Source organism: Rhyacophila brunnea, unplaced genomic scaffold (assembly GCF_057557595.1).
Source record: "Rhyacophila brunnea isolate RB1 unplaced genomic scaffold, BYU_Rbru_1.0 scaffold_11, whole genome shotgun sequence".
Classification (NCBI taxonomy): Eukaryota; Metazoa; Arthropoda; class Insecta; order Trichoptera; family Rhyacophilidae; genus Rhyacophila; species Rhyacophila brunnea.
The window spans coordinates 30,529,147-30,554,509 of record NW_028232763.1 but is presented as its reverse complement, the minus strand read 5'-3'; the positions used below and the strand labels follow the sequence as shown (position 1 = coordinate 30,554,509).

Genomic DNA, 25,363 nt, shown 5'->3' with positions numbered 1-25,363 from the left:
AATAACTATGGAAATATCTTCAGAAAACTGTCGAGCGCTCCGGTTCGTAAACTTTTTCATTTCGAGCTCTGATGTGTTAGAATAGTTCTGCATTCAGCTGACGATTTGCTTCCATCGAGGTAATGTCCGAAGTCACTACCTATGGCCTAGTTTCAAATATTCAAAATCTTTAAATCTATTATTCTTCTACGTTGTAGGAGCATACTAATAAACAGATTATATATCTTCACAAATTGAGTATTATATAGTAGATATATTATACAATAGTATATATATTTTTACAATGTTCAATGCTAAAAAGATACAATTACTAGAAATTCTTGTTAGCCACTTGCTTATTATCGTATTATGTTCATACTATGGGTCCAAACACACATTGAAAAACAATATGTGAATATTTTCCAGAACCGGGATTCGAACCCAGTATCCACGCCATTATAGGACGACACGTCACCGCTCGCTCATCGTTGGCGTCAACAAATATACTTTAAAACATAATATACGCACTCGTACACAAAAAATAACCAATAATATTTTATCATCAATATATTGTATCATTACTGTCATTTTATAATATTGTATTTAGTGAAATGGTGTGATTCTAGAAAGATATGCATTGATATTTTGATTGTTTTTCATTTTATTTTTTATCGCGGGGCCTCAGAATCGGTCAGTGCCACGGGCATTCACGTCCATGAACCCGCCATTGGACATTAGAATGCAGATAGTGCGTATAATACTGCCAAAAGTTGGTAAGTCTCGAAGTCATGTTATGGAGTATTTAAGTTTGATATGCCTTCTAAAATCAGACATATTGCTAATTTCTTTGTGCTTTACGTGCATGTTCTATATATCGGATGACCTTGAACATTTTTTCTAGTATACATATTATTATTTATATATAGACATATAATTCAAATCAAATCTTAATTCAGTTATATTTAATAATAAACACATACGTACATTTATAAGGTTGAGCATTAATTAAATTGACTTAACACATTCTGCGAGTAAATTTTACTTATAATAATGAATATTATTAATAATAAAATATTGACTAAGTTGGCATACCGAGGCAATATATCATTAGTATGCAATCAAAGAATTGGTTGCCCATTTGTCGGTTAGTTCTGTTTCATTCGGACATTGGGGCGTATTGATGAACAAGATAAATGATATCTTTTACTCATCGCGATCACTCTGTTTATCTTCGTATTAGGAAGAATTCTACAAACAAAACATAATAATTTTTGAAATTATTCGTTACCGGATGGAAAATACGTATATATTAATAAATTATTTTTGGCCAAAAGTTATTAACTCGTTTTTTTCAATATTACTTATACATTATTGGTAAATGAGATATTTTATGTTTTTAATTATGCTTACATACGCAATACTTTTTTTCACTATATTATACTCATTGTTTTCCATTTGAATATAATAAAATAATTGTAAATATGCATAATGTCAATTAGTGCCATTTTTTTTGAAAAAAAAAACATAATTTAAAATAAAAATAAACATTTAAAAAAACAAATCTTTATCGAAAACTCTAAACTCAACTATAATAATCAGAGCACATTTTTGTGATAATATACAAAGATAAATATAATACAGTTTGAGGCGGTGTTGACGGGTTTGAAGACTCCCTATCAAAAAAATCCCCGTGCAATAAAATGCTATCAGATGTTAAAAATACTTGTATGTAGTTTGGAGTTAATTAAGTGGTTCATAAGCCAAGTGAACCAAGTCCATTCAGGTTAGTTTTGAGTAAACTAAGTTCAAACATAATTATTTGAGTATTTCTAATTCAGGATATGATTGCAATTCTGAAGTGTTATGTTTAGTACATTTAATTTATTCTGTAAGGGCTTATGAACCACTCAATTGTGATTCGAGATTGAATTCAATTAATGTATGCGATGGTGTCTAGCGACAATGTATACTGAAGAAAGGCCAAAACTGCATACATCTGTGATACCCGATGGCAATTCAAAACGTGTCCGGAAATTTGAAGATATGGAGTTGATCTTCATAGTGAGCTGTTGTATCGGAAATACATCACCGTATACTATTGAGAATTCATATCTAAATAATAACACTTACAAAATACGTAATAAAACCACTGATAATGGATAGGCAGAAGAAAATATGTAGGTAAATAAATTAAAAATATAATTATATAGTATGACGTAAGACCAGACTTTCCGGCAAGATAGCTCACGGTGAACTATGCTACGGCGAAATGTTCAATTATTTACATGTTACCAATTCAAAAAAGTAATCTGTTTTTATTAATATAATAATTAAGAACCACGACAGAGTTTAAAGACGTTTTAAATTTTAAAAAAGGCCACTGTAAATATGTCATCGTTGTAGATTAACTTTTTATTAGTTTTATTCATTGCATATGCCTTGACTAATAAATTTGTGTAACAGAAGAACAGAAGGTCGTAGCATTATTATTTAATTATTGATTAATAAAAACTGCACGACTTTTATTTAATGCAATAAATATTGAGCAAATAAAAAGTAATTATTATAATACAGAGCTTATATTTAAAATTTATTAAATAATAAGGTTTATATTATTCACTATTAATTGTGTTTTAATCTTAATACATTTATTGTTAGTGTTGTAATAATATATACAGTAATATCTACATTATTGTCTTATTCATTATGCAATTACGCAGAAGTTGCAATGGGAACAGTTGAAATAAAAATGTTATATTTACATTATTTACAATAATGCATAATACTATTATAAGTGTGATGTTTGAAATCTACCATTTTATGTAGCACAAAGCACAATCAATCATACTTTTTATACAAACAGTGTCAAACGTATTTTTATCGACGAAACAACAAAGATCACTACTGCGTTACCATAGACAACATAATCACCATCCGTTATTTTTTTTATTCGGTATGGCTTTGCACTTTTTTTGAATTGGTTTATTTTATTTTCAAACAAAGCGATCTTCCTCTCTGACAGTTGATGCTATTATACGTGTTTTTTTAACCAGCAATTCTGTATTTGTGTACACGTAACTTTACTTATATCGCGTGTTGTTTTTTCAATCCATAACGCGAATGGATATTTCATTTTTTTACGGGGGGTCAAAAGCTTCCATTTATTGTTCGCCGCAATATCTTAATTGCTGGTCCCCCTTTGGATATATTCTATGTTTGTGTGACTACTGACAATAGCTGATCGATTCTGCATATAATAATTCCGGCTACATCTATATAGCATAATATTTACGTGGAACATAATATATGAAAACTATTCCTTACGCTACTACAATAATAATTACCTGTATTAAATTATATTTTTTATAGTATTGTAAAATGGGAATGTATGAAATATATATATTTTTTTATTTTCGGAAATTTGATACGTATGTATTGTTTGAGTCCATGAAGGCATCTGAATGATCGTTTCCTTCTTCTATACAAAGCCTTTTATTGCTACATAATTCCATATAACATTGATTCTTAGGTAGTTATTTTCATACATGTCTGAGATTCAACTTGTTACCAATGAAATACTTAAAAATTTAAAGATTTTGTATCATAAGTTTTTATTTTAATAATGAAATAGATAAATAATAATATTTAAAAAAATGGGTTTTTGTCTGTTTAATGGAAGCCAGCGGTAAACAGATTTTGAAAATAGCCGGTATAATAGATTATTTGTTAGGTTAGGTTTGTTTATCATTCTTGAATTCATGAATTTTGCCAAAATCAGCCATGAAAATTGTCGGTGTTTCCGTCTGGCTTCCAGTATACAGACTTGTTTCAAAAAATCGTATTTTTACAGGTAAAATTTAACGGTACATAATTGATTAGTGCCGACTGTTTGTCGATGTTAATGGCAATATAGATACAGGCGTCAGTAGGTAAAAATTATACTATAGTGCCCCTGTGAGGCTAGCTGTTTTTCGGAGAATATTTTTTAATTCGTAAAATAAATACTATGACCTTTGTAAACGCATCAGCACAAATGCTCAAATTGAATAGCAATTTATTGTTATTATTTACAGCCAACTGTTTTCATGCGATGTATATATTATTTTTCTTAATTCAGTTAATATGCGTAGTATATATTTTATGACATTTTATAACACATTGAATATAACAAAAATTATATACTTTACCCAATTCATAAACAGTTTCTTTTGTTTCACATACGTTCTTGGCAATAAATTGAATAAACAGGACAAAAGATTTGAAAAAGTGATAAACATTTTGCTGCAGTAAAAATATTGTAAGGGTTCTTGTCTATATGACAATTCTTGGAAAACAAGATGGTTTATATTACTCCTGAAGCATTTTTGGTTAAAAGGAGTATTTTTCAATAGGTAGTAAGTAATATAATTTTACTGCCATGAGATAAATATAATATGTAGGTACTTATTGTGCAGTTGATATTCAAAGCTCATTTAATTAAATCTAATATGATACAAAATATATAATATTAATAATTAATACAAGATTTTTGATTGTCATTTATTGATATAAAGACGTGATAGTTGAAAGATTACAACCAACGCTCTTTAATAGTGTCAATATATTTTTATTTTTAGTATTTTTTAACATTTTATACAACAAGAACATCGGTTTAGCCTTACGACATTATCCAAAACAATAATGCCGTTATAGGACTACATTTAACTTGAAATTGTATTACACTTAAGATAATAAAAGTAAAAATATTTAAATATTTTTTTTCAATCATCCCGAAAAGCACTGACAATTCCAAGTTGACATTAAAGCCATGCAATGGTCGCATTCGTTACTTTGTTTTTGTTCTTGAACCTAGAAGCCCGATCTACCTTCAAGTTATCAAATAATTTATGGGTAATTAAAATTACATATTTAACTTGATTTAAAATTTTAATTATGTAAGAATATGAGAGACTAAACGTTGTAAAAGTAAAGCTGTCTTTCAAAACTGTGTCATGCATTGGTACCCCGACCAACTATTGTTAATTTGCACAATTACATATTTTTTACTACTAATTCCTTTTAATGCTATATTTTAAATCTTGTCTTTGCATTCTGATCCGCATGATAATCAACTAACTAGATATAAATATGACTTATTAACCATAATATATTCTTGTTATGATATTTTCAGATGTTTTGTAGTAATATCCACTTATGAATGATACCGTAGTGAAATAGATGCCATTCATCCATCACCTGGGGCGCCAATTCATATCCAGTCAGGCACCGCCCAATTGTCATTACAGAAATAACTTCCCCAAAAGACTTTCTGATTTTTATTGCAAGTTTTAACCTGTAAATCAATTAAAAAATAACCGTTAATAACGTGTTTAACGTTTTTAATTAAATCATAATATATGTTCATATAGTCAATGATGTTGTAGAATATTAAACAGAAATTAACTTCGTTATTAATTATTCATTGCAGATATTTGTAGTAAATTAAAAAAAGACTATGATTTTTTAATATAATATTCAAGAGGGTAAAATAATATTGTTGCAGAATTTGAAAGAAGTTTTGTAGTATTAGATATTTACTATTTATTGCAATAAAAACCAAAAAGTCTAAAACTTTTGAAAATTTTTGAAAAAAAATCTCGTTAAGAAATAGAGGTTTAGCGATATTGCTGAAAATTAAATTTTCAACGAATTGGTTCGAATTTCTTTCTTTTTCAGGTGCCTGTCTATGAAAGCGCCCGACAGGTATGAACTAACCCCCACCCTCCCCCCGCGGCGTAACCGATCCTAGCCGAGGTCTCACGAGTAGATCCGAGGGAATCGCGCGACTGGGGTATATCCTGGGTGTGCATCGCTCCAACTGGACTTATCCAACAGATATCTCCTAGCTAGAGTCTCAGGTTTATTATGCTAACTACAAAACATATACGGAGTTAGCGGACAATGCCCAATCAGGCCTCCAGAGTCCGCTAATTGCCGACCGTCTTTTGAAAAGCTTGTAGATGCGTCATTTTTACTTGTGTAATGTTTGATATATCCAGTCACTCTAATTACTTATTAAATTTATTATTAAATAATACAGTTGCAACTTATTAAAAAAATAGACCAATGTTATCTGTTTAGTGTTTATATCTGAAAATATTACCACCAAAAATATTTGCGTATTAATTTAACAAACCAATATAAAGCTAAAAATATTTAAAAATACAATTGTAGGTAGATTTATAAAATTAAAATAATATCTTACTTATCCACTTATACGTTACAAATAAACAAATAAAACTGAATATTACTAAAAGGCTTTATTAAATTGGATACTATATATAATATTAATTTGTATTTTTGAATAAAACTGGATATAACAAACTTTCACTTGTAAAGTGATTTTCTGTGTTTCATTCGTACAATTATTTTTGTTTTTGTCCAAATTGTATTTTGTGTTTATTCAGAAATTTTAAAACAACAACAATATAGACTTTTTAAAAAGACGACAAAAACAATAAATGTTTTATTTTCAAAAAATTCACATTTTTTTATTATTATTGAGACCAATAATAATTATTGATAATAGATTTTTTTACCAGTGAAGTGTATACACTCTGGATTAAAATTAATTAATAATTTTCATATTGTATTTGATAAGTAGATATGTAAACATCTTATAACAAACTAAGAAAAAGTGTTGCAATCCAGGGTACACCCCGAATTTACTTTTTTATTTTCATTATTTTTATTAGATTATTATAATAGAATTTTCATGTGCATTGTTCCCCTTCCTTGCATGTTGCATAATGATATCGTTTTACGTGTTTTTTTATACATAGATAATAAGTATTTGGTATCCGTAAGCGAAATAATTAGAACACTAAATTCAAACTATAAATATTTGCTTATCAATATGAAAGTATAATAACTTTTCTATATTTATAGAAATAGTACAATACAATAACGCTCAGTTTATATGATCAAGTAATGTAATATGTTAGAGGCATTGGTTTATTAACAAACTGGTATCAATCCCTCACAAACGATTCGGCTCATAAAAATCTACAACTTTCATTTGTTTCTAAACAGTTAAATACAATTGAATGTGGCTAAAAAACATTTATATCTACGCTGCAATAATGATTAATATTGCAAGTATGCATTCATGACTATATAATAGTGTAATCTATTTTAATAATGCGTCTGTTTAATATATTTCTGCTAAAATTTGCACTTTAACATGGCAGAATCAAATGAAAGTTATGACTTAATAATATTAATTATTTATGGATAGTTGTTATGGATTTTTGGGTAGTCACCGCGTGCTCTTCATTCTTTTATCCTCGACGATACGAGTTTGTTGCAAAGGCCATGTGTATGAGATATCTAGTTTCTCATATTAATTGCCACTGAAACGAGCATGAAAAGTCAAGGAAAGAAGGAGGAAGAACACATGGTGACAATTCAAAAATCAATTACGATAATAAAAATAACCGTGATTGTTTTAACCATTATCCGTAGAGTATAGGTAGGTGTTAGCTGTTTAGTATAATCAACACAGAATATTTATTCATATTCCTTAAAATCGTAGTATTATTATTCCATAGTAATATTTATTTATCGTTTTTGTGGGTACTTACAGTATTTTTTTTTGTCAAAGCCCCGATCCAAAATATCTGAAAATTTAACTAACGGAAATTCGTAACGGTTAAATCAGCATTATTGTATAATACTTAAAAATAGTAAATAGATAAGTATAATAAAACAGATTTATTATAATAGTTGCCAATTATGTAGCAGCTGACAGATGCATGCCTGCATTTTACAAATGCTCCATAAGCCGATTTCAAATTTAAATTTCAGTTTTCAGGTTTAAAGGTAGAGAGATCGTGGAAACTGTTCATTGGCTCACGTTGAACAACGGCGGAGGATTTCACGCCTCTTTGGGCACGTTGACGCATTCAACGGGAGGCCCCCGCGGTGGCGGAGCCCCATACATTGCAAGTAGCAAAGCCCTTCCGACAGCGTGTCAAAAACAGGGATATGCAACTCAATCACAATATCGAATTTTTAATTTAAATCAAAGATATTTTTATATATTAAAAAAAAAATAGGATGTAATATATTCAAATATAAAGTGCGTAAAGTGCTGGCCTTTCATCTGGGGGGAAGCTTCGGGTTCGATTCAAGGTGAGGTCACAATATATTTGTGTGATTTTCTCTATAGTCTTATTGTTTGTGATTATTTCGCTTATATTACTAACTATACTACAGTCAATGGGCATTATGGTCTATTGTAGTGTTAATATAATATATAAAAACATACATACTAAATATACTTAGGTAAATAGGTATAACAATACAATATAACTATTGTAATCAAAGATACCTACACAATAAAAAAAACACCAGAAAAATACATATTAGAACATTTTGACTGAGTAGGATTATAACTTACATCTTTGACTTTTCAGGTAAGTAATTATATCTATGTGTTAAATTAGTGAACCGCTTGTCATTTTTGCAAATAATTAATGATAAAAACACTATCTGGGGGTTTTAAACAAATCTAGTTCTAGCAAAGTTTGTAAAGAGGTTTTATTGTGACTATCATAATCTCATTGGATCCAGTTAATTAATCATTTATTTCACATAAAGATCATACAACGATCATTATTTATAACAAATAAATTATTATTTAGTCAACGTCTAGTCACACAATAATCTTGAAAAATATTATATTTATCATAACAAAGTAACTTTTTGAAAATAATGATCAACTTCAATATTAATAAAACAATATCTTTGGCTTGAGGTATAACACTAACAATATTTATTAGAAACCTTAATTTCCTGATGCTGAAAATATCAATAAATAATATAAATAAATTTAGATCACATTTCAAGAAAATGTAAAAATGCATTATATTTGCATTAAAATAAAAATATTAAAAAATATTGACATTTTCTGTCCAGAAAAGTATCATCCTAAATAGGGCCACAGTTCTCACTTGATGCGAATAACCTTTCACTCTTACCTTTGTCCGCATTGAATTGCGTACAGTTTTGACAAAAACATCTAAGTACGCCACTGAACGGTGTCCATGTCGTGAAAAAAACATTCATTCCAAATCCAGATTTGGAGCGTGCTTTAAGTGGTATCCTTTGAACAGTGTTGGATTTAGGACCAATAAAAGAAAATAATAAACAATATAATGACGTACTTATACAAATTAACGCAGTTTGGAAATTACAATACAGATAGAGCTAATTTTTTTCGCAGTTTTTATCTGTATTCATCTGTTTGTTGGGAATGAATAAAAAAATGGTATGATTCTGACAGATTAAACTTTAGGACAGACTAAAATTTTACTGTCATTTTTTTTTAATATTATATTTTTTAATTTTAATATAATATTATTAATTTTTAATATTTATTGAATAAAAGAAATAGTTAATTATAAATTATTAGCAAGTGCAAGTAATTACATCTAAAAAATATTGGAAAAATTCCACGACGTCGGTTAGTAATCAAAGTAATAGTAAATAGTTACCTACTTTGATTTAAGAAACAAAAATCGATTGCCAAAGTTGCTTGATTTGGAAGAGCGCTGATGAGTAGGTATTAAAGGTGACCAATAGTTAAAAATTTGTCGCAATTAGTATGTCACGCCGTAGCATGTAGGTTAAATGCGACGGAATGGGGCGTAAACCCGTGGAGATGCAGGGTTCGATTCCCGGCCGGGGTGGCTTACTTTTTTCAAAAAAGATTTTTTCTATTGGTTATAATATACTCTCTCATAAAGTGTTTTTCTAAATTATATATGTTCAATAATCAGAATGATATATTCTTAAATCTTGTGAATTATTCATTGAATAAAAGAAATAGTTAATTGTCAATAATTGTGTTGTCAATTACATCTTCTGCTCTTTTTAGTCTCAAATAACAGACTTTACATCACCTGTGGTGCCTAGGGATATGCCCAATTAAGACCAAATATACGATAATACCCGCCAACCAAACCAGTCTCGTATCTACTACACTACCACAGTATAGGACTGGTTTGGCTTGTGGGTATCATTTAATCGTCCATCGATGTTTTCACTTAGAATGAATCTGTCAATATTGATTTTATCTCTTTTGATTATATAGCCAGATGTCTTTTGCACAGCCAGTCTTATATATTATATTTAATAATTCTTTAAAATTAATTAATAATTAATATAATTTTTATTTACACATCATAATCTTGACAAAAGTTCTACGATGAAATTAGGTAGATATATTATAATTTTTTAATAGTTTTTTTCTGAAGTATAATAGTTGTTAGTTTTATTTTATCGTTTTTCTACTTTTTGATTGTTTTGCGAATTAAATATAAAAATGCAAGACTATTAATTTAACTGTACATGTTTAATACGCCTCTGACTGTCACTGCGATCGAGATTTCAGATAACAATGACACTATTTTGATTCACACAAAAGGACTTTTAATGTGACTTCGAATGCTTTTTACATAACCACCGAACAACACTTCAAAATAAAATTGTAATGCTAGCTTTCGTAGCTTCGTGTTCGTCTTTGTTCAAAAATACTTGGGCAACAATTCGAACAAACTTATTCACAACAATAAAATAATGAATGACACAATATTATATTGTAACAGATTGATTCATTTTTTTATGAATGAAAACAACATGTTTCTTTAGAGAACAACCTTTCAATCGTTATGTGCAGATAATGAATGTATCAGTTATTATGACATGTAATAAACTGTTGACGAGCTACTTCAAATTAGAAATGCAATGTCATTCAAGATTATTGAAAATTAGTTGCAGTTGATTTGGTTGAAGCAGACTTGGATTAGTAAATGATAAAGTCATTTTACGTCATCGTCTTTTGAATCTTTAAGAGTAATTCCATACCACAACATTTTTGGGTACTGTTTGGTTATCATCAGCATAGCATTCATTCCATTTTCACTTTTACATTTTGTCAATTGACGGTTATTATGAACATTACAACATTCGAAATGTGTAGATATTCTAAAATATAACCATGTACCTATATTGCAAACAGATTTTACTTTGAACATAAAAAATAGGAAACATGTCAAAACATTCATATTCGATTTAAAATACGGTACCGGACAGGACTAGAGTCTGCATCTATTAGATTTATAACTACGATTAAATTAAATAATAGTCATACCCAAAAGAACGGAAGAGTAAACTATACCATACGTAACATAATATGCATTATTTATTTAATTATTATCATGCAGTATGTAAGATATTTTATTATAATATATCAATTACAAGAGTAGGTATCTGAACGTATTAAAGAAATAATGCGGATCGAAAAAGCTCTTAAAACTTACGAATGATTCTCACGTGAGCTTTTAAAAATCATTCAGACGAAATCAGTCGGCTGAAAACTGTTGCGACGTAATCCTCTATTATTATCTTTTAGAATTACTTCTACAAAGCAATCTTCTTTTCGGAGGCGTTTGAGCTTTTTTGTATGCAGTGAGTGGCAGATGTATTTCAAATCTTTCATCTACAAGTATTTAATGTATCTTTCCTTATCAAATATGAGACCTAGAAAAGCAAACCTATCAGAATTCATTATGGATTGTACATATTTAGATTCTAATTTAATTAATCTATGCATAATTTAATAACTATTTTAATAAAGCTATCAACGAATTCGTTTCAATTTTTAGGTTTGAAAATGAAGAGAGTTTGTTTCCAAATATATTTTTAAATAATACCTTCAATTATTAACATATTATACCATAGATTTTTTTCTTTCAAAATGATTCATAACATAGATTAGGAAGATGATTATTGTACGTATTTATTTGTTATACCTATTGTGAGGAACCTATAAAGTATTGTTATCTAATATAAAAAAAAAATGGTTATAAGAATGACGCGTTGTTTATGAAGCATTTTATTTCTTTTTAAAACTACAACAGGCAAGGTTCAATGACAGTAGTTGTAATTAGTTATATATGTGAAAGAATGACACACACCCAGAGCTTAAGAAAATCATATAGATGCATTGTGACCTCACCGGGAAAAAACGCGGAGCACCCCAATGAAAGGCCAATGCTTTACGCATTGAACTACGAGTCTATGATATGTTTTACGATTCATATAAATAAATACTATGTAGTTCATTTATGATAACGAGAATAGGATAATAAGACAATTTATTTTTCCCAAGATATAAAATAATAAAAATTCGAAATTATGTAAAATTATAAACATTATTTACGTATATTAATAATTCAACATTATTTTTAAATTTAAATTGATTCATGTCATTCAAATTATTTAATAAAAATAATAAAACGTCCTTTAAATTTTAAATAAATAATAAAATCATTATGGTTCCGATTAAAGCTTGCGTTGTTACGTACTGAAATTGGTGTATTACTTATAGACAGTTTGAAGTGCTCAGTGAGGGTGGTTTTGTTATTTTACCACCCCCACCTTTAGTAGGAAGGCAAGTAGAACTGATATCGGGGGAAGAGAGAGGTAAGGGTGCAGATTGTGTACGCCTAAAAAATATCTGCTAGCATCATATGGGTTGAAATAACTTAGGGTTGCCTGAGTACTTGTAATCGATTTTCATATTTAGGACAACCATCCCTTGTAACATCACATCTGTGAGTTCTTAAGTGGTTGTTGGACAATTTTATATAGATCAACGTTATGGTATTTTAAACGTAATATAAATGTGTAGGTATATTATGTTTCTTTGAATATCATAGCTTTTTGCGTAAGTATTAATTTTTTTTTTTATTTATTTAGATTACAATCTCGGACAAAATTTTCAATCCTGATATTACAATTATCAATTTAGATCACAATCCCGACATTAGAGAACATGTGTATCAACTCATTGTTCTGTACTAGGTATCTACGGTATTCATAAGAACATATAGATACACTTTTTTATAGTTATGTAAAATAGTTGCCTATCTTAAAAAAAAGAAATTAAAATACTTACTTTAAATTAAACAGAAATTTTTGAAAGATTAAAAAATTAAAACCACGGTCAAGATAATCGTAATATATAATTATTATTAGGTACCTAAGTACTTATTATGAATAGTAATAAGTTTTGATAAATTTCGTACAAAAAACAGTATTTCGCGATAAACAAATAAACCGGATTTCGAATCCCAATTACACACCCGTTTAGTGACGTCCCGTTAGGATATATAGACCATGTATTGCTTAGGGTTGTTAAATGAAGGAACGACTACGATCATTAGGTACCTACAGCATTTGAAAGCTGGGGTAGTTTTCGCATGGTGCATATACGCGCGTGGGCGTTTGGTAGTATGCAGCTGATGGTGCGGTCGTTTTGTTAAAAACTATTTAGGTAATCTTAGTTTGAATACACGATTGGTGTCTCCAAACTTGTCAAATGTCCACGTATCTATCTAAAACCACCACATTTTGAATGTAGGTTTCGCAGAAATTTTCTGATCCTTCGCAGAATTTTAGAATTTTGTTGTATTTATCTGTATTTATGAGTTCAAATATAGTCTTTGACTATTTTTAAATGTTATATTTCGAAAAACACCCTCCAAAGAGTAGGCATTGCCAGTATCTGAGTTTGATTAATACACTTATCTATTATATTTAGTTAAAATGAATGCTAATATGATAAACTTTTTGAATATTAATTAACCTTTAATATTATGTAATATATAAGGTACTAGCTGACCCGGCAAACGTTGTTCTGCCATATAAATTATTTATAGTGAATATTTTGGTGGTTAAATAAAAAATAACGAATGTATCGTAAGTGTGTGGGGATGGGATCTATGACAGAAAGAGGAATGGAGCGTTGTAGACGATGACGGCCGATAAAAACAAAAAAACACCTACCATTCATTTTCTCAATTCAAAATGAGTAATGATGTTCATAATGAATGAATTATCTGTGACAGGATCTCGTTGATTAATGTTTATGCAATAAACGTCTTGTCCCTTCCAGAAAATTAGCGGATATTGGAGAGCGTCGTATGAACGGTGTGTGTCAGCGATGAACTCCATATTATTGTACTTCTTCGAATCACAATTTCTCGCGTCGATGTGCGGTCGCCAACCATGATTCCAGCAATGTCGTCAACAACAGGCGAATTTAATCGACGCACATGCTCTCCAGCTGGTGTTTTATCAGGATTGATGACAATAGCGTGATTGTCACTTTGCAATTCGTGCATGTGTGCTTTGAAGAATTTCAATAATTCATTGTGCTCATTCAATAGGGCGTCCAGTTTGCCGACGATGCGCCTGGCATAAGGCGAATTGAGGTTATTGTAGCCGCAACGTGCATCCACATGATTGATGTCCTCACCGCCCATGAAGTAGATTTGTAAAAATGTATGTGGTTCGTTTGGCATTGGCAGCAATGAGCCTACTTCGTGGTATACTTGGCCTTTGATTTTGAACGTAGAATGGAATTGTTGACCATTTGCCGTAGTATTGTGAACTATTTATGTTGCTCCGAACGAAGTCATTTGGAAGCATGAATTGAATGTGCGAATGGACTTCAGGAACAGGTTTGAATCTGGAACGGTGCCGATGAGCAAGCCGTTCAATGGTTCTGGTGGTATCTCAATTTCTGGTAGTTGCACTTTTCCTGATGTGCAACACATCCTGGCTGATTCATGTTTGAATTTGAGCGCATGACAATGAGGACATTCTTTGTCCATAGCACCAATCAACACTTTCGGATGAGCGGAATATTCAATATCTGGCTCGTACTCGAATGCGAGACTAAGGAACGAAGCAGATGTAAATTCTCGATGTACTTGTTGGCGTTGTTGGTCATTTGCTCTGGGTGTGTTAACTACGAACCGGCGCGCTTGGCTCCGTTCCAATTGTCGTTGTTGATTTCGTTCAGCTCGTGCCTCTTGTGATTGAGATGCAAGTAATTGCGACATGCTCACACGCACGTTTTTGTTATCTTGTTGGATTTGTTCGTCTGTTCTTTCTGCTCTACTATTTTGCATGTTTGTTGCTTTATTCGTTCGACGGCCCAAATGGCCCCCTTGCGTTTTGCTGGCATTGTGCACAATACACGCACACAAAAATAGATAAATTAAAATAAATCGTACAAAATTTTGCACGCACTGCGTTGTGATATGCCGAGTGAAATGTCAAAATGACGTGACGCTTCTTTTGAATTATTCTCGGACGTAGCGCCATCTGTCATTCAACAACATAAATAATTTCGTTCTGTTTGAAATACGAACGATGGTTAAATCTGTTCATACAAAAATAATAAAATCGCGATTAAAAAATGGGAGGTTAACGGTAGGAGAGTAAAAATTTGGGGTTGTAGGTATTTTTTGATGCCAAATAATAAAAAAAAATACAAAAAGAAATTTTCAAAAAAATAAAAGAAATTTTTTTCTGGATAGAGATATCCTAATCACCTAGCGGTATGAAATATACTTGTTGACCTATTCTCATACCTAACAAATATACATAAAAAAATTCATATAAATCGGTCGAGCCATTTCGGAGGAGTGCGACCACAAACATCGTGACACGAGATTTTTATATATATAGAGATATAAAACAAAAAAATCACACGTATAAATAAATATATTTAAAAATGACTCGAGCAGGTATATTTAAGTACATAAATTGAGTTTATTCTCGTGTTTTAAAAGCAGATAAACGATAGCTTTACATCCACTCAGCTTTTTGAAGCATGGTTTTTATCCTATTACGACTGCAAGGATTAAGTAGTGGGTTATATGAGTCGGAATCTGAACTTACAAAGGACTTCTGTGTCCTTTTAACGAATTCTTCTTATCTGTCATTGTTTCAAGTTCAAGCGTGTTCTACTTATGTGACTATTCATTTTCCGGTTCAAATATTTTAAAGTATTTACGATTAGATATTTGTGTAAAGTAAACCCCAATTAGTTTTGTTAGAGTTACAATCCTATTTTTGTGCTTTGAAGGTGAGCTCTTCTTTTATATTTTAAAATGTTTGATAGTTGAAATATCTATTTTGTACGAATGCTATCTACAATAAAATATACGTAGGTATATATATTTTAGTATTTGTTAGCTTTCAGTAATTTTCTTTCATGGTGTAAGTGTAAGTACCTACCTATATAAAATATATAGAGGTACAATGGAATTAATTTTCATTGTGATTTTGTTAAATAAACTAGGTAATTTTGAAGGACTACCTATCTAATTAGAAAGTCTTATATCTAGCAAATTTTAACCTTCAAACATTATTTAATAAAACTTTATCTTTTGTAAATAATATACTTAGGACTTCTTTATATACACTAATAAATCAAATATGAAATATTACAAAAAAATTGTAAGTAACTAATTAATAAAATTTTAAAATACATTAATATTAAGTATGTACCTACGTTAATATTAAAATTTGAAGAGATCACAAAAATCAGTCACAAATATTAGCAACATTTGAAAAGCGCTTCAGTTGCATGAATATTGGTTAATTTTATCGTAATTAGGTAAGATGCAGGTTGCTAAATTGTTAAAGCACACTGACTGAAATCTGATGTATACGAGTTTGAGTCCTTTCCGGTATCATAATTTTTAAGATTTTTTTCTAATATGCATATGTTTGAGGTGTTTTCCAAGGCTCACTATAGTTAAACTGTGACACTAAACTATACAATTCGATGATGGTGCTAGTTATTTCCCATACTTACTTCGAATGCAACATTGTAAAGTTTTTATAGAAAATGAGGCAATAAAACGTTACCGCTTTGTATTCAAAGATAATCAATAGCTTGCACTATCGCCGTGATTCGCAATTCAGTTGGACTGCATGAATATAGTCGGCCTTAGGTGTTTCTAAATAATTTCCTAATTATTGATAATATTTTTATAATTAATATTATTTTTAGCATTGTTAGAGAGAACATTCATTGAGTTATTTGTTTGATTTAATTCGATTCAATTATTTTTTTAACATATTGTGGATATTACAAATTATAAGTTTAAGATGTTCACAAGTCACAACATGACATGAAAGATTATTATAAAGGGGGAAAAAAGAGTAATAAAAGCGATAAAAATGAAAATATGAAAAGAAAACTTGGTATGAACATACAAAAGCAGTGAAAATATAATTATACGTCTATAGAAGTTCAAAAAAGTACACCGAGTTTCCTAAGAATACTCTATTTTTAGAATCGAGGTATAGTTATGAGCAAAACACAGGTAGATACTTAATACCTATAATATGTAAATTTCCAAGTAGTTTATTTTTAAATACGTTTGAGTTTGACCAACAACAAAAAAGCTGCAAATCATTGAGCGTTAAAACTCCCGAGTTGATTCGAATTAGCGGATAGAGTACGCATCTCGATTTTCCGCCCTAAAAATGCTGCTCCGCATGACTTCCGCCCCGCTTGCCATGGGCGGGAGTGGTTCAATGTCAGCCCGGGACACTTCACGCGCTTTGATCAGAGCCTGTAGTTGCTGTAGGGCGCCGCCTACCTAATGCGATGTCGCGATAGTTCACTAGGCACTGAGCCGACCCGCTTCTGCCCTGAAAGATTTTTACGCCCTTCGCATTAAAAAATAATACATGCATTTATTTCTGTTCATTGAAAACAGCCTTTGAAACAGCAAGACTTTAAACATACCTACAGTATTTTTCAAAATACATTATATTATGTAAATGACGAAAGGTCATCTAAACATATAAGAGCATTACGACTACCAGTTATTATTATATCTACCTGTAACTAATTTATATATTTAAATTATTATTTTAATTGAAAATGAGGTTTATGTGTGTCTATAATATTGCTTAGTATATAAAATCGCAAAAATGTTTTTATTTATTTTATTAACAATTTAAAAAATAATAAAATCCTGTTATTACGTAATGTTAATTCGAGTGCTTAAAGTCAGACAACGTTATCTACAAAAAAGTGTTTTTTTTTTTTTTTTGAGATAACGTTATTTTACATTTACGACTACATGATAGTCAAACAACGTTATGTCAATCTTTTCTAATTTCTTATTAAATCGTCAGAAAGTTTAACGCTAACTACATAAGTTACCCTTGTTTTCATATTTTTTAAAAACTATCCCTATAAATTTTAACATCATCATAAGCAAGATATATGTACAATACAAAATAAATTAGAAAATATTAACATTAGGTTTTAAATAAACATTTACCTTGTTGAGTTACAAGAATCTAAAATAACGATTTTTGGCTCTCCTGTAAAGTTGCACTTTTGTAGATAGTGTTGTTTGACACTAAGCCCTCGAATTATGGTTACATGTAAATTGTACGTAAAACATTTCATCGTGGCACAGTTCGCCGTGAGCTTTCTTATCGGAAAGAGATGACCGTATACTATACAGTCTCTTATTTTAATAGATTCAATATGGACATTAATTCAACTTTCTTAGCAAAATTCATGAATTCAAAAATGAAAATCTAACCTAAGCTAACAATTAATCCAGTATGTCGGGTGTTTTCAAAATTTGTTTGCTGCATGTTTCATGTTAAGTGTAAACCGACAAGAACCGTGTTTTGTTTCAGAGTATTTAGACATAAATTTTATGTCAGTACCAGTACTATACGACCCAACAAGGTTGGATGGTCTTTAATATACGGCCATAAATTTCCGATACAACATTTCGCGGAAAAATGTGATACTGCCAGGGATAATAATCTGTTCTGTGGATACGGCGTACTGCATACGTACAAGTTTCCGGACACGGTTAATTATGGAGGTAAAGAATCAAGTAGTCATTATCTTATATAGAGAATAGTTTATATTTTAAAGATAAAGACAGACAGCGTTCAGTTATAGTATTTCATCTATTAATTATCAATGTTATTTTTGAGAATTAGAATCAAGCGACTAACCTTAGAAGGGATGATGTCTGATTACCCTCATTTGCTATACGCAGTGCACGGCGTCGATTTCTCGGCATATGAAACCAGGTAAAATGTTAGTTACAGACCTTATAGTTCATTTTAGACATTTATATTATATATTTTTGTTTGTCTGTTATGTAGGCAATTTTGTTATATATGACCGTCAAATGCCAGTTTTAGCCTAATACCGGAATTACCCCCCAATTTAGCAGATGTTCGTACGTATTATTAATAATGATCGTACAAACTATCACAATATGATTTAATACAAACAAAAATAGTAGGTATTAATATTACATAGGTGCATTAAAACTCTCGCAACAATTCCAATGTATTCAAAATTCACGCTACATTAAATCACCGCGACCAATTAATTACAATCATCCAAATTTCATTAGAAATGTAAACACATGTTCGCTAGCTAATTGGAGGCAACCGAAATGAATTAAGTCATTGAAATTTCCCTCGCTTTTGGCTCGAAATGCATTTGAACGCGGCAGTTCCATTCCCTTAAATTATCATTACATCCGTTTGTTGAGTAAATGATATAGGTACAATAGTCACGCAGCGCACCGGTGGAAAGCTCCGGAGGTAGTGATCTATGGGGATTGGGGGGTTGGAGGGGTTGCTGTAGAGGTTTCGAGGGATTGAGGTAGCAGGACGGGAATGCCCCTCGTCAGCAACAAGTGGAATCCTCTGGATCTGTCGAAATGGACGGACACATTCATTTAACATATCACTATTAACTTTTCATATAAAAATGAAACATTTTATAATAATAATAGATTCTTGTTTATTTAGTGGAAGCCAGCAGCATTTTTTTTTAAATATCCTATATAGTTGATTATTTGTTAGGTTAGCTTAGGTTAGGAGCAAGACGTTGCTAACAACCATTTCTCGTAAAAAATCTGTCAAAAAACTTTTTCATGACACACTGTATAGCCAACAGAAAAAAACCAAATAACTATAAGTAATCAGAACGTATAGTATACTTGATATTTTAATAAAATATCTCAAGGTGTTCACTACTATACATCTGTGCAATTTTTAAATGACATATTTCTTGTTTTTTTTCTTTCTTCAATTTAATTTTTTTTAACGTATTGTAGACATTACAAATTATAAGTTTAAGACGTTCACAACATGACATTTAGAAACAAATATTTATAAATATAACAGTATTACATAAAAAAATAGATAGATGAGTAGATAAATTAGATAGGTACAAGGAAGTACACCGGATGAGTTAAGCAGACCCTATTTTAAGAATTTATAAAACAACGTCCACCTAAACTCATTCTCACGTAGGTGGAATATATCAACACCCGAAGCAATTTCGTTGAACATAGTTATCGCCCTCCCAATTGGCATTACCAGTGGCAGGTTGGTTCTGCACCTTGGGAGAATAAACAACTGATGGTCTCTTTTTCTAAGATGGTTATCAGGGACACACAGGTTAACACTGCCCAGAATGGAAGCTAAATCTGAAAACACTTAAATATTGACAACTTATAATAAAACCAATTTCCTTGTTCAAGCCATATAAATTATTACTATCCAAATCCAAGATTTATTAATCTTTAAAATGATTGAAATAGATAATGATATGATATAATGCCATTAAATTAAAGTCATCAAATTAGTTTTTAATCGATAGCTATTTAAGCTATCACACCACTATTAAGATTGGTAATTGCATGGTTACCAAAATAGATATTAACTTAAGAAATAACTTAAGGACTTCATATTTATTAAACTATTGTGAAATGGATATCTATTAAATAATAATAGATTTATTTTTTTGTAAACATGATTGATCTAGATGTGTGTTATTATGGACAATATATTTTCTCCTAATTTTAGGTAATTTAAAAGATACTTTAATATCCGACGACCTTTACCAATCAAAAATATGTTAAAAGAAGCTTTAATCAAAATTAACTGACTTTGCATTGTAGATTTAAATTATTAATACTGACTGTTTGATATAAAAAACAGAGATTAGGTATACAAGTATCATAATATTCTTATTCAATTTAAAATTACAATCACGCCGTTAGGAAATCAGCAATCCGTAAAAATATGATTATAATAATAGCAAACCACTAAGCACCTATCTGTAGGGTTACCACAATTAATACAGATAAATATATCATTTTAAAAATAAAAATAAATGGTTGTGAAGGGTTTCACATAATAATATATTGCGAATTTAATCTTCGAAATTTGAAAACTATGATTACGACCAATATTGTTTTAAATCTTTGGTACAAGTCGGTTTACAGGAAACCAGGCGGGAACCGCACTAATTTTCATAGCCGATTTTAGAAACAATTATGAATTCAAGAATGAAAACCTAACCTTACAAATAATTCAGTAGGTATATCGGCTATTTTCATAATTTGTTTGCTGCTGGTTTTCTGTAAACCGACAAAAACCAAATCTTTTTTGTCATTGTTAACTTGATGCCGCTTGAATGATATTGTAGTATTAATGCAAACGTATTTAAAATAATTACAAGATAAAAAGAACGTTTTTAAATTTTCTGTTGAATCATATAAACTTGACTTGACTAGCTTAAACGATCAAATAAATTTGTAGATGATAGAAATAATACTGAAATGTCATATTGATTTCCATAGTAACGCACGTATATATTAATAATGTAGTTTCTAGGACCCCAGAGCAACCAATAATGGTGTCGAAATAACTTTTCATACAAAACAGAATTAACTGAAAATGAATTCAATTCTACTTAAAGTGTCGTAATCGTGTTGTGATATATTCTAAAAGTTTCAAATGTCTAGCTAGTCGGGAAGTTAGTTAAAAATCGATTGCAAGATTTGTACCAGGCAAAGAACCACCGGACAAATAAGAATACGAGCTAAGAAAAACGTTGTAAAAAATAGTATGCTTTTGAACAGCGAGACCCAGTTAACGTACAGGAATACAAAGCTAAACAGATCTGTAAATCTAGCTGTGACTGTATGAGGGAGCTTTTATCCCTCCCTCCGTTTGGAAACAACCTCTGTTCTGTGCTATTATACGTTTCTATGCGTCAACCTATATTTATTCACCTACCTACGAATTATTATTATACGAGGTGCATTCTTGTTCTGAGCGAGAAACTGAAGTGCGTCTGATTTTATTGCGTGCAAAGTATGTTATGTTAGTTTGTCTATACAATATTATCTACTTTGTTTGCATTAGTGAATTTAACACGATGGTTCTCTATCTGAGTGAGGTTTAATTTGATTTCAGATTTTTTATAATAATTATTATAACTTATAAAATTTATTACCAATATTATGAGCATTTATTTATTTACTATTTTTCGAAATATATTTTACAAAAACATAACATAAAATTAATATTAAGTACATTATATTTTTATTGTACTTATTATTTACACAATTCTCGTGTCAATGTTTGTTATTTAAATCTTTGTTTTTTTAAGTTACTAGGTTGGCGTATAACTCAATAAATATATTTAAAAAAGAAAACGTAGATTTGCGGGTCAAAAACGTAGGTATAAAAAAGTAAGTAAGTACATCTTTTTTTTGAAAATATGTAGAAACATGCGTTTAACGTGATAATAACCAACACGAAGTAGAAAAGCGAATCGATGAAAAAAAAATCATAATAAACACTAATCTTCTGTTAAAACATTTTTTTTGAGTTTATTATTATTTTTAATATCACATTGATCTAAAATGAAATATTAAATTACAATATACTTGTTATACCATGAGGACCGATGACAGTAGTGTAGTAATTAATATAAGTGAAGCAATCACAAACACCCAGACCTTGAGAAAATTACATAAGTATGTTTTAACCTCGCCGGGAATCGAACCCGGAGCCAACAGACGAAAGTCGCACTGGAATACGAGAGCCGCCAAGTAGGAAACTAAAAATCATTTCTGTAAATTAATTTAAAAATGAATATTGTTCATTTTTCATTTTGTACGCAAAGAAAAAAGTCAGTATGTATTACCAAAAACATTGTTTTGAGAATTTGATTTTGTGTGAAATATCATTTATTTGACGTTTACATTTTTTGTTGCTTACATGTTTACACTAATATTATATTTTATTAAAAAAATATCGATATATTAAAAAGTATATTTTCCAATAGTGACTTTAACCTCTGAACGGCGATGATATACATTGTACTTACACAGTAGACAAAAAAATAACAATAGTATATCGTTATGGTAATAAAATTCAAATGAAATTATTATAATACATTTTGAAAGTCGTTGGTTGTACAGCGTTTATAATAGATGTAGGTGAAACACGTAATTATCTGTATGCGTTTGAATTAATGTGAGACAATCGTTTCGGATTATTTCCGGTAGCAAATTTAATATTCTCGCGTTTTGATTCTGGAAAGCAAACAACGTGACTGACTATGACTCGCATTGCGTGTAAGACGCAAGTATCTAGTCTAGTCCCTACTGTGTGATGATAATGATATTATCATAATATTATGATGGTATGTATAAACGACTTATAAGCGTAAAATAATCATTAGGTAGGGATTTTTTTCTATTTACTAATTATTGAGTATCTATTATATTATGACCATTGACCATTGCAACAAAACAATCTATTAGTAATAATTATATTTTATGTATTTTTAAATTATATGAATTTAAGTCACTTACAAATATAGATAAAAGGCAGTTTAAACAGTAATCATTATCTGATAATTATTAGGTATATTATACAATCAATAACAAAAAGAACAAAATAATTAAGACCAATAGCATTTCCATAAACATTTAAATATATAAAATAATAACTTTATTTAAATAACAAAAAAATAATGTAGTGATTATAGTCATTCGCCCAACATATTGAGACCCGCTCTGCTTTGGATTAAATACGCATTAAAAAATACCATTCCCAACAGCTTCGTATTTATACAAAGACTTTTTGCATAGATTTAATTGTTGACCATTCATTCTCTAAGTAGTGGTTGTAGAAAATTATAAAAAAATAAATATAAACGTCTTTTCAAAAACCTTATTTATATGGAAACTTGGAAACCATAAAACTAAAAATTTCTATAATAAGTGATATCTTTACTCATTACTGATATATGAGAACTATTATTAGGTGGTTGCATAAGTGTCGTGTCGATAATCTCTTCTCTTCTCGGTCGTCCACTCATAGCTGAGGATCGTGACCACTTTTTAATTTTGCCATCCTTCTCGATCTTCCGCTTCTCTCTGGGCAGAATGAATGGTGCCCACAGTCAGCTTTTTCACTTGATCGCTCCAGCGCGCAGACGCTCTTCCTCTGCGTTGCCTTCCTTGGAGGCCAACCAAAACCACCAGTCTCTCCAAGTTGTCCGGTCCGCGCCAGATAATATGTCCAAAAAACTGCAGAATGCGTCTCAGACATTTTGTCGAGAGCAGTTCCTTTATCTGTACTCTCTGGATGATTAAATGGTTTGTCATGTGTTCTGTCACCAACCTGTTGCCAACACCACATCTCAAAGACATAAATTAATAATATGCATGAAAATATTATAATCTTTAAATTTATAAATGTCATAACTTTATAATCTCTTTTGAAGCTGTCAACAGATTTTTCTCACATTTCTCTTGTAGCTAGAGACTATTTAGTATACAGAATTGCACAATCACAATACATTTTATTTGTACATAATATATCGAGCCCAAATTAAGTAAATATAAAGTAAATAAAAATGCTTATTGATTTTTATAAAAAAAAAAACGGAATTTGAACCCCTGACCTTCGGAGAGATGCTATCACTATGATTCAGCGTCCACACCATAACAAAAGTTTTTTGTAATATTGTCTTTAAATAGACATGCTATTGATATGCTCTACTGCTTATTACGTTGGAAAATACAAAGACAAAAAAACGAAGTACCAACTTGTCACCGAGCCATTTATCATATTGAATTTCACATTGAAAATAAAAAAAATAGCGAATCATCAGCTTTTCCGGTGGGAAAAGTGACTCTCGCAAAATGTCCCCCATCGGTTTAGGGTAATTTTCCTTGTCAAATTGCGCTTTTTATGTTACGCCGATTGCGCGTAGGGGAAAACAGAGTCAAATGTTTTATAAGGCCTTTTATTGCGGAAAAAATATGTTTGCAAAACGTTTCACGTAAACTTTTGAATAGATTTTAATGCCCTTATAACAGTGGAATAAATTTATGTGCGTAATTGTATGTTAGTACCTTGTTTGTTTGCAATATGAAATTATTCCTACTTATAATAAAATAATTGTATCAATATAATACAACCCTATAACTACCTTCCTTTTTAATAGCCATATAAACCACATTATAATCAATATACTTAAATAAATATTTTTTATTATTCATTACGTTTTATTTTAATTTTATTCTTCATCGTCGTATTTCATTATAGTTAGATATTTCCGATACCAATCATAAAAAACGTTAATGTATAATATACCTAC

General features: G+C 30.2%; 1 protein-coding gene across 5 annotated transcripts in view; it reads left to right on the top strand.

The window, feature by feature from the left end:
* dac (dachshund family transcription factor) overlaps positions 1-25,363 on the top strand; it is a 497,825-nt gene that overhangs the window by 77,831 nt on the left and 394,631 nt on the right. For 2 of the 5 annotated variants that reach the window (XM_085957377.1, XM_085957369.1), the window contains exon 2: positions 5,695-5,721. The exons of the other annotated variants lie outside the window; for them this stretch is intronic. In XM_085957377.1, coding sequence (XP_085813503.1) covers positions 5,695-5,721 — 27 coding nt within the window. The remainder of the gene's footprint in view (positions 1-5,694; positions 5,722-25,363) is intronic. 5 annotated transcript variants of the gene reach the window in all.